The following is a 10,444-nucleotide window of genomic DNA, read 5'->3' as shown; positions in this document are numbered from 1 at the left end:
AGCACAGGTTCAAATTGTCTGGATATGGTTATGAGCAGCTGTGGACAGATCTTGCTTCTTCCCTCATACCCTTTGTTTGTTATTTTTCAAACCTCAAGGCTGCACAGGAACATCAAGTCTCCAGCTCCTTACAGGACCATGTGACTGCCTGGACTTTGAACTCAGATAAACTCCCTACTGAATGAAAATGTGTAAAATGCTTCCAGCAGAGATTATTTTGCACCAGGCTGTACTAAGAAATGCAACAGAATTTCAACACTCACATTTTAGAGAAGAGAGAGAAACCATCCTTGTCCTGAGTGCAGCGTTTCAGGGGAAGCTCCAGAGCATGCCCTTCCCCTCTCCCCATACACACAGCAACACTTACACCAGCCTATGGAGGCAAATAATGGTTTCGTTTGGGGAATAAAACATCCTGATTCCATATAATGACACATCATCTTATGTCTCATCAATGCTCACAATTTTGCTTCCAAAAGACACCTTCAGAAATCCCAAAATCACACATTTAAATCCATAAATCAGGTCCAAACTGGCCACGTTGGGATGGATGAGAATTTCTGCATGGTTTTTAGCCTGGAGTGATACCAGAGTTTATCTAATATTTGGATAAAGAAAAATAAAATCCCAGCCCTGATTATTGGGGTGTTTTTCCCTAGGTGCAGAACATATGGCTTGGACCCTGGCTCACTTCCAGACAGAGTCATTAGGGATTGTTTTCCCTGTGGTTTTCTCTGGATAAAGCATTCCTCTCCAGTTCCTCCTGTGAACATTTGTACCTTGTCATGGGGCACTAATCAGTACTTCCTGCCCCTCTGCCCCAGAGAGGCATTTTAGCAAAAAGTTAAATAATTTCTTAAAGTCATAATTATATCCCAGTCCCCTCCAAATATAGTTGGGAGGGGCAGAGATAAAATTATAATTTTAAGTATAACTGGAGAGATGAGATAGAGATAGAGATGATAGAGATAAATAGAGATAGAAATAAACATGGATCTGTTAAGACTCGTTTTGAGTTCCTAGGGATCCATCAGACACTATCTCCTGTATCAGAATGGTGGCTCATGGAGAGGGACAGCACTGGCAGAGGAGCCAAAGGCTGATGCTGCACATCCAGAAATGCACTTTGGTTGTGGGCATGCTCTTCTAATTAATCCATCCAATGGGGTCATTTGGGATTTGACTCCCATCCTGTAAGGATGTGACACTGTTGATTGAGGAGATTGAAAAATTGACAGGTTTTGGTCAGGGCAAAGCACCAACCAGAGGAAAAGAGGCAAGTTTCAGGGGGAGATGTAAAATTTCCAGTGCCTCTGGTGGAAAACCCCTGGAGACACTTAAACGGAGCTGGAGAAGCAATCGGCTCCATCCAGCAGAAAACGACACACATCCCTGAGGTACGACATTGCCATCATGTGGCCATCCCAACGCTGCAGAAACACCAGCAGGAACAGGAGGAATTCAAACGTTACCCCCGATTTGCAGCTTCTTCAATTGTCTTTATCTCTGGCAGCCTACAGGAGAACTGGCAAGAGGGTGACACCATCTCCTGACATCCCTGTCCAAAGAAAAACACTCGTTTCTCCAGACCTGCCCTCCTTTAGGCCAGGGAGCAGGGGCATTTTCTATTCCCTGAGGCACAGCACTGCCAGGGTGGCATTGCACTGCACAGAATAGAGCACAACTGACCATCCAAAATGTACAGAAACACCAGAAATTACAAATGGAACATTCCTGATGTCAGGAAGCCAATTTTAGGAGTAATCACAATGGCCTGGATCAGGAAGGAACTACAGCACATATATATGAAAAAATAATGAGGACAATATATAGTAATTAGTATAGTCAGGAGTGGAAAGCAAAGCAAAATAACGAAATTTACGTAAATTAAGGAATTTAAGGAAAAATTTAAATACTGACAGAGGGCAAAACAGGGTGGAATGCAGAAGTGAGCTGTGATAAACTATGCAGATGGCAATGTTTTACAGTGGAGTAGTAACAGAATTAAACAGGATCCAGGAATGATGAGGGGCAATGAGAGCAGCAGTGAAGACAAAAAATTTCCTGCTCGAGCCAAAAGCTGTTCATTCACACAAAATTTGTGTTTGGCCTCCTCTGACACCCTGATTGAGCTTACTCACAGAATAGCCCACTGCTTCCTGGAATTACAGCCTCAGGGAGGACACAAACACCAAAGAAAGGGAAAACCTTGGTGCAGAAGTACAACAGGAGTTTTCTGTCCAGCTGGCACATCAGGCAGATAAACACACAAATCATTTGGAAAGAACCTCAGTTGGACATTCCTTAGAACACCCAGATTTCAGCTATAACGATCTTGTAGCAAAACTTCACTAATAAAAAAGGGCAATGGTATCACTTGAGAAACGAGAAAAAATATTGACAGGCACAGAACAGCAGCTCAACTCCCACAGATGCCTGGCCCCTGCAAAGGCAAATTCTGTTTGTTCCCATGTCCCAGCAACTGGCACCTGGAAACACCTAAAAGAACCTGCTGCTGTCACCATCTCTCCTGGGGCCAAGGCCCTACACTGGGAAATATCCTCTGCACTGAACTGCCCAGACCAGGGAGGAATCTTCTTCTGTACCACAGAATTTGCAAAGAAAGATTGCAAGAGCCCTAAAGTGGAAACATAAAAAGCCACTGAAGGAAATCAGATAAATATTTGCTATTACCCTGAGCTGCACCTGCTGACATAGTAATTACAGCTTTTAAAGTTCTTTTTTTGATGGTGTTGGCATGGTTTTTTGCCAGATTGAATCATGGAATCACCTGTAAGATGCTGAAAAGTGCGGCTGTTTCTCTTATGCAGTTTCTCCCCTCTAGGGCAAAAGAGAAACTTTTACTAATTTTTTTTAGCAGCCTCGCAGAACACGTTGCCCCAGGGCAGCTCCCACCTCACACACGGTCCTGCCCACCTGTCCCACTGTCCTGGGGATGGACAGAGGGACCCAGACAAGCTCGGGAAGTGGCTCATGGGAATCTCGTGAAATTTAACAAGACCAAGTGCTGGTGCTGCACCCGGCTCGGGGCAACCCCCAGGGTCAATCCAGGCTGAGGAGGAGCAGATGGAGCAGCCCTGGGAAGACTTGGGGGTGCTGATGGGTGAGAGCTGAACCTGCCCCATCCCAGAGCCCCCCGTGCCCTGGGCTGAGCCCCCAGCACAGATGGCAGGAAAGGGACTGGGATTCTGCCCCTCTGCCCTGCTCAGGTGAGACCCCACCTGCAGAGCTGCTCCAGCCCTGGGGCCCAGCACAGGGAGGACCTGGAGCTGCTGGAGAGAGCCCAGAGGAGGCACCAGGATGAGCAGAGGGATGGAGCAGCTCTGCTGGGAGGAAAGGCTGGGAGAGCTGGGATTGTGCAGCCTAGAGAAGCTTTGGGGTGACCTCACTGTGGCCTTGCAGTGCCTGAAGGAGCTGACGGGAATCATCAGGATGCATTATTTACAAAGGCCTCTAATGACAGGACAGGCAAGAATGGCTTCAAAGTCAGTCAGAACAGGGTGACAGAAACATCAAGTGTAGGTCCTTTCCAACTCAGAATATTCTGTGAATCTATGAAATTTCAAATTGAACGAGAGTGGGTTTAGATTGGATATTGGGAAGATGTTCCCTGTCAGTGAGGCCCTGGCAGAGGTTTCCCAGAGAAGCTGTGGCTGCCCCATCCCTGGAAGTGTTCCAGGCCAGCTTGGACAGGCCTTGGAGCAACCTGGGCTAGTGGAAGGTGTCGCTGCCCGAGGCAGGGGCGGGGCAGGACAGGCTCTAAGGTCTCTTCCAGCCGTTCCGGGATTCCCTGACAGCGCTCCCGCTGCGCCGGCGCCGCCCGGGGCGGGGCTGGGCCCGGGCCGGCAGCGGCTGCGCGGGGCGGGCGCGGCCATGGCGAAGCACACGGTGTCCTCGGCGCGGTTCCGCCGGGTGGACGTGGACGAGTACGATGAAAACAAGTTCGTGGATGAGGAGGACGGCGGCGACGGGCAAGCGGGGCCTGATGAGGGCGAGGTGGACTCGTGCCTGCGGCAATATCCTGAAGGGAGCGGCGGGGCGGAGCGGGCGCGGCCGCCACCGGGGCGGCCTAATAGGGGAACATCCGCTAGCGGGGACCGCGGCGGGCGGGAAGCGCTGGACAGGGAAAGGGCTGAAGGGGAAAAAACCGGCGGGGAAAGGGGCTGGCCGGACATGGGAAGACGCTGAAGGGGGAGAGAGCTGGCAGCAGCAAGAGGCTGAATGGGGAAAGGGCTGGCAGCAGGAAAAGGAAGAGGCTGAAGGGGCTGGCAGGAGGAAGAGGCTGAAGGGAGAAAGGGAAGGGGCTGAATGGGGGAGAGGGCTGGCAGCAGGAAGGGGAAGAGGCTGAAGGGAGAAGAGGGAAGAGGCTGAAGGGGGAAGGGGCTGAAGGGGGAAGGGGCTGGCAGGAGGAAGAGGCCGGCAGCAGGAAGGCAGCTCAGCTTCCTCCCCTGCCCGCAGCAGCCGCAGAGCCCCAGGGCTGCGCTCAGGAAGGTGTCCCCGGGGGATGCAGACAGGGGGTTCCCTGTGCCCAGAGGTTTCCCTGTGCCCAGAGGGTTCCCTGTGCCTGCCGCTACGGCGGCCGTGCCCAGCTGGCCCTTGTCACTCTTCCCAAGGGCTGCTGGGGCTGGATGTGCCAAGCTGAGACCTGTTCTCGGGGGCTACAGATTGCAGAAGTGATGGAGAACGGTTTCTTTTACTTGGACCTTCATTCAAGGAAAGCCTAGGAAGTTATTCAACAGAACTGGAACTATACAGCTGCTTGTTGATGCTGCTCCTGCCTCAAATGGCCTGGAAATTGCTGTCTTAAGCTGTAATGTCTTCTTAGCTGGTGAGGGAATCCTTGCACTGGAGTGTTTTCCGTCATGCACAAGCCAGCTACAAGTATGGCTGTCCTGGTACTTGGTGTCTGGTCCTTAACCATCTGGCACAGGGAACATGATGGCTGCACTGCAGGCAGCTCTGAAGAACCCTCCCATCAACACAAAGAACCAAGCAGTGAAGGTAAAATAGCGACTGCTCACTCATGGGTTACTCCTAAAAATCCTTTCCTGTCCCTGTTACCTCTAGTAACAACTAGTGCCACTAGTTGTACCTTGAGGAGACCAGAGAAGCAGAATTTAGGGTGTTCCCTGATGTTGAAACATCTGTGACCACAAGTGTTTTAATCTTGTTCAAAATACTGTAGCTCAGGTGTCACTTGTCCAGGTACCTTTACCTTGGTGCTGGATCAGGTGTGGTTCTCCTACTGGAGAACTGGTGCTGGTTGTATTTTGTGTACCTAGGGATCACCAGGTGCCTGTGTCTGACTCAGACCAGACCTGGCAGCTCACAATGTAATTTTCGTGTGCTCAGGGAACCAGGGTTGCATTTGTCACCTCTGACTAATGAAACCACCAGCAGTGAGCCTACAAAAAAGGAAGAATTGTTTTTTATCGCATCCAATCAAAATGAAGCTGTTAAAACCTCAGGAAAAGCAAGCCCTCCCCCATCCGTGACAGAGTGTGGGAGTCCGCTGGGTACATGCATTTCTGAATATCCCCAGGATGAATCCTGAATAGGTCATGATTGCAGTGGGAGGAGGAACAGGCTGATAAGATACTGCACTGCCCAGCTGGTGAGTGCGTGCAGTCACTTCTCCCTGCCCGAGGAGAGGCCCAGGGGCACGGTTCCCTGCTGCATGGTTCCTGGCAGAGCTGTTTCTGCAGCCCCAGCCCTCCCCTGAAGGGTTTGGCAGAGCTCTGAGAACCAGCTGTTACAAATAGGGCTGTATAGCTTTGTCCTCACATTAATGACTTGTTTCCATTAGCCCTCTATTGAAGGATTTAAGAATAGCCTTAGTGGTGGAATTGAAGAGGGCAGAATGACTGAACATTAATACCTGCCTTAATTTTTGGCTATCCTTGGAACTTACATAATTTTACTTACAGTCATGTGAGAAGTCTTGCTAAGCTAAGTGATTATGGGATATTAAATTGGGCAGGAAAACTGACATCCATAGTTTCTGTAGGGTGAAGGTGCCTGAAGTGTTTGTGTGATGGAATTAGTCAAAAGTCCAGCAACCCTGAGACATTCTTCTCTCATCCTGCCTTAGTGATGGATGAACAGGAAGAGCTACTCCTTGCTGATTACATGGCTAATTACTGCTGTAAGCACACCACACACATTCCCAGGCCTGAAATGACACCCAGATCAGTGGTTATTAATGCTCAGTATTAATGGCCAGTCTTCACCCAGTGTGCCTGGGACAGCAGCTGACTGCTTGGGAAACATGTGGTTTCCAGCAGTCACTTCTTCCAGGCTGCCAATGGCATTTCCCTGGATTATAACGGTTGTGTCCCATTAAACACTACAGAGGTATGGAAAAGGCTCTGGTGGGAAGAGGGGCCAGACAAGCACTTGATTGTTATAATTATTTTGGAACTTGATCTTGAGCTTCCATATGAGCTTTTACTATTTAGCCATAATTAAGGGGTGGAGAGTTGCAAACACTAACAGAGGCAGAAAAACGAAAGCAGGGCAAATGTGTTAAACTCTTTTACATTGTTTATCCTCGGGAAAACCTGTCTGTTACATCTTATTATGACAAGCTCTTCACACACAGTCCTCTTCATCGCTGTTAAGGAGAAAAATGCTCTGAGTTTTTTTGAGAGAGGGAGCAGTGTTTGGCTGCACCTCACCCAAGGGTGGCTGTGTCTGTGCCTGCCTGTTACAGGACCGTGCTGAGAGCATCGTGCTGAAGGTGCTCATCTCCTTCAAAGCCAATGACATTGAGAAGGCAGTGCAGTCGCTGGACAAGAACGGGGTGGACCTGCTCATGAAGTACATCTACAAGGGCTTTGAGAGCCCCTCTGACAACAGCAGTGCTGTGCTGCTGCAGTGGCATGAGAAGGTGCGTGCATGGGGACAGCTCCTGCCAGGGTGCCCAGGCCCTGAGCCTGGCAAGAACCCCCTTCCTGGCTGGTGAGACTCAAGTGCCAGATTCAGGCTGTGACTGGGGTATGGCCCTGGAACTCAGAGCTGAGTTATATCTCCTGCCCACTGCTGCTTCCTTGGGTAAACACCCAACTGTTAAACTTTGGGTTTCTCTTAGACTGAGGCAAACAAAATGGTTTCATCCAGTGATTCAAATAGGCTGAAGGAGAATTTCCTTCCTGGAGGGGAGCAAAATTTGCAGCTTAGTTATGCAGGGAAATGAAAGCTTAATTAAAGTTAAGTAGCTTTTTTGAAATTGAGTGTGATTATTGTATCCTGGCACCCTAGCTGCTGGTATTTTGTGGAGGGCGGGTAGATACTCATGTGCAATATAAATGTGGTCCCAGTAATTTCATAGACTCCCAGAAGGGTTTGGGTTGGAAGGGACCCTAAAGCAGGGACACCTTCCACTGTCCCAGCTTGCTCCAGGCCCCATCCAGCCCGACCTTGGACATTTCCAGGGATAGGACAGCCACAGCTTCCCTGGCAAACCTGTGCCAGGGCCTCCCCACCCTCACAGGGAAGGATTTCTTCCTGATACCTAATCCTACTCCCTGTCAGTTTGAAGCCCTTCCCCCTTGTCCTGTCACTCTAGGCCGTGTCCAAAGTCTCTCTCCATCGTTCTTGTCGGCCTGTTCAGGTCCTGGAAAGGAGCTGCAGGCTGTGGCTGCCCTGGCCTGGTGTTCATTGCCATGTTTCCCTTGGCAGGCACTGGCTGCTGGAGGAGTTGGCTCCATTGTGCGTGTTCTGACTGCCAGGAAGACGGTGTAACTCCGGCAGGAGTGAGGCTGGAACTCCAGCAGGGAGCCGCTGGTACAAGCCCTGACCCCCCCCGGCACGGCTGCTCCTGGGCAGCCCTGTCCCCCAGCTTTGCCTTCGCCCTGCTGCTTCTGTCATACCCCACCAATGATGCTCATCGTGATCTCTTCTGTCAGTTCTGGAAAATTATGAAGGTGGAATTTTACTTCTAACAGGAATATTTGGTACTCGCCGGCCTTTAAGTGACATATTCAGTGATGTAAACAATTTGATGTTTAGGGTGATTTGCATTTGTGTGTAATTGTGGCAGATTTGTACCTGACTCTCTGAGCAAATGCTGAGGGACACAGGGCAATGTCTTAATTTTTTGCTAGCCAAGCAGTGTTTTGAGCTAAAATCTTAATATTTGAGAAGTGGGGCAACTATTATTAACACAGGTAACTGGACCATGTTGCCTTTGGTCAGCCTCTGACCCTACACCCGTGACTAAGAGAGAAAAAAAAAAGCTTTTTCCAACCCCAATTACCATTCCAGAGAGCTGAGTATTTTCTTTAACCTGCTCAGGTTCCTTGCCATCAGTCTGATGCCAGGTCCACAGTGGGATGGAGTTGGCCATCATGCAGTTTGGAAAGTGGAATTTAAAAGGTTAGTGGTCCATTTACACTGGAGCCCAGCCCAGTGAACTCTTCTTATTTTGGGGAGCAAAAATCCTGAGGAAAAGAAGAAAAAGCAGCTTTTACACAGCAAATCACCTTTCAGCAACTGGAAAGTGATTTGGTTTTGTCAAGCACAACTAAATGGCTGCTTGGGATAGTCTGAGAAACAGACCCTGGTATCGACACCATCCTTGCAGAGCCTCCTCTGTTTTGTTTTCTGGTTGTGTAGGGTCTGTAAGGATACCAGACAGCTCTCACATTCCTGATGCATTGTGCCTCATCATGTTAGCTAGTGGGCCAGTCAGGTTCTGAAATAAAGAGGAACATTTTAAGGAATTAGGAAAGCCCAGGGCATCCCAGACCACAGATCACTGTAGAAGGTTTAGGGCCAGGACTGAAATACATGTTTTAATTTCACTATTTTACTACAGTTGTGTAAAACTGTTGGGGACCTTGTGAAATTTTTGCTGTTTTTTGATATCTGCTTTGTTTTTGTAATAATAATAAAGACCAGACAATAAATCGTCACTGAATATTTACTCAGTGTCTGACATGCCTTCAATGGAGACAGGAACCAGCATGGTTACCCCTAAACCATTCAGTGCCTCCTTAATTCTCCTCCTAGGATGCTTCTCCTTGCTCACCTCCAGAAGAACACCGGCACAAGCACAGGAGGCACTGAGATCACCAAGTGGGAGACCCAGCCTTGCTACAGAAAGCATCCAGGTTTCACCCATAGATGTGTACAGAAGTTGTCCTGGTCGTGCAGTGAGGGTTCTGTCCTTGCAGCTCTGCCAGGGACTGTGATTGGCTTCTCTGGTTCTTTCCACTTGCCCAGATTTGGGTTAAGACATCAGTGAACCTAATTTAAAAAAAAAATAAGCTGTAATCCCAAAGAAGTGGAAAGTATTTTCCAAAGCACTTGATGCCAAAGCAGATCAGCTGCCTCTAGATGGCATTAGATAAACGAAGTGAATAAAGAGAGTGGTCTTAAGGTTCTGCAGATCCCCTTGGGTAAGGCTGTGATGGATTTAGGAACATTTACAGAACACGTACATCTGTGTTTCTGTTCAGGGATGTGCTAAAACGCGCTGATGTGGGGACAGGGCAGGATTTGCAGGGGCAGCTCTGCTGGCAATGAGTGGCAGGAAGGGAAAAAGTCAATCTAGTCTTAAAAAACAGTGTCTTTCCTCCAAGTCCTGCCTTGCTTGTATTGGTGGATGGTACGGACACCATGACAGGGGTTCAGATTCCTTTTGGGAGAGGGAAGCCTTCAAAGGATAACCTCGTGCAGGTCAGACTGGGAAGACTGACAGGGTTTGCAGACCTCTGCTGCCTTCAGCTTTAGCTGGAGCACGTGGCAATGGCACCTTCTCAGAGACCTCCTGCTTTTCTGCTAAAAAAGAGCCAAGAGCCACTGCTGTCCTCACATCCACCTCAGTATCTGCCACTGTTTGGGAAAAGAGCCAAACCCCCCCAGGTTTTGGGGGAGAGAGAGAGAGAGAGCTCCAACCTACCTTCCTGGGAATGAGCTGGATGTGCTCCCCCTGCCTAATAAAACTCACAAAAATGTCTTTCCCTGTGCATAATGGGAGGTTCTTTGTGCCTGAATCAGTCTTTTTTTGACTCTTCAGAAATTATAAACTTGTACATATTGTTGCACTGCACCCCAGCTGGATTTGGGACATTTCTCTGTTTCTGATCCACCTATTGGCAATTTGGGTTTGCTGGACTCCAAGAAGTCTTCCACATGAAATGTCACCATCTCTGTTACTCACTTCCTGTTGGACATTAGCGTAGAAGAAACAAGTTCACCTATACCGAGTCAGCTTTGGGCAGAGAAAGGGGAACAAGAGACTTGCTCTTGCTAAAAGGGCTGTTTATCACAGAGGGCTGTTTATCACCGCTTTGAAATCTCCTCACTGATAAATGACAAGTACCCAGGCAGAAGGACAGCTGTTGTGAGCTTTCCAACAGGGATGATCTCTCATCCTTCTCCAGCTCCCCTTGTACTGGTTTTGGGATAAACTTGGCCA

The 10,444-nt window shown here is 49.0% G+C and overlaps 1 protein-coding gene across 1 annotated transcript; it reads left to right on the top strand.

Moving 5' to 3' along the window:
- The first annotated feature begins 3,864 nt into the window (after positions 1-3,864).
- On the top strand, positions 3,865-8,947 carry ARPC5 (actin related protein 2/3 complex subunit 5). The gene is made up of 4 exons (XM_088170175.1): positions 3,865-4,038; positions 4,951-5,022; positions 6,734-6,910; positions 7,702-8,947. The coding sequence occupies exons 1-4, from the start codon at positions 3,895-3,897 to the stop codon at positions 7,762-7,764; spliced, it is 456 nt and encodes a 151-aa protein (XP_088026301.1). The 5' UTR covers positions 3,865-3,894; the 3' UTR covers positions 7,765-8,947.
- The last annotated feature ends 1,497 nt before the right edge of the window (positions 8,948-10,444 follow it).

This window comes from Sturnus vulgaris, chromosome 9 (genome assembly GCF_052056855.1).
Source record: "Sturnus vulgaris isolate bStuVul1 chromosome 9, bStuVul1.hap1, whole genome shotgun sequence".
NCBI lineage: Eukaryota > Metazoa > Chordata > Aves > Passeriformes > Sturnidae > Sturnus > Sturnus vulgaris.
Note: the sequence above shows the minus strand (reverse complement) of the source record. Positions and strands in the feature narration are given on the sequence as shown.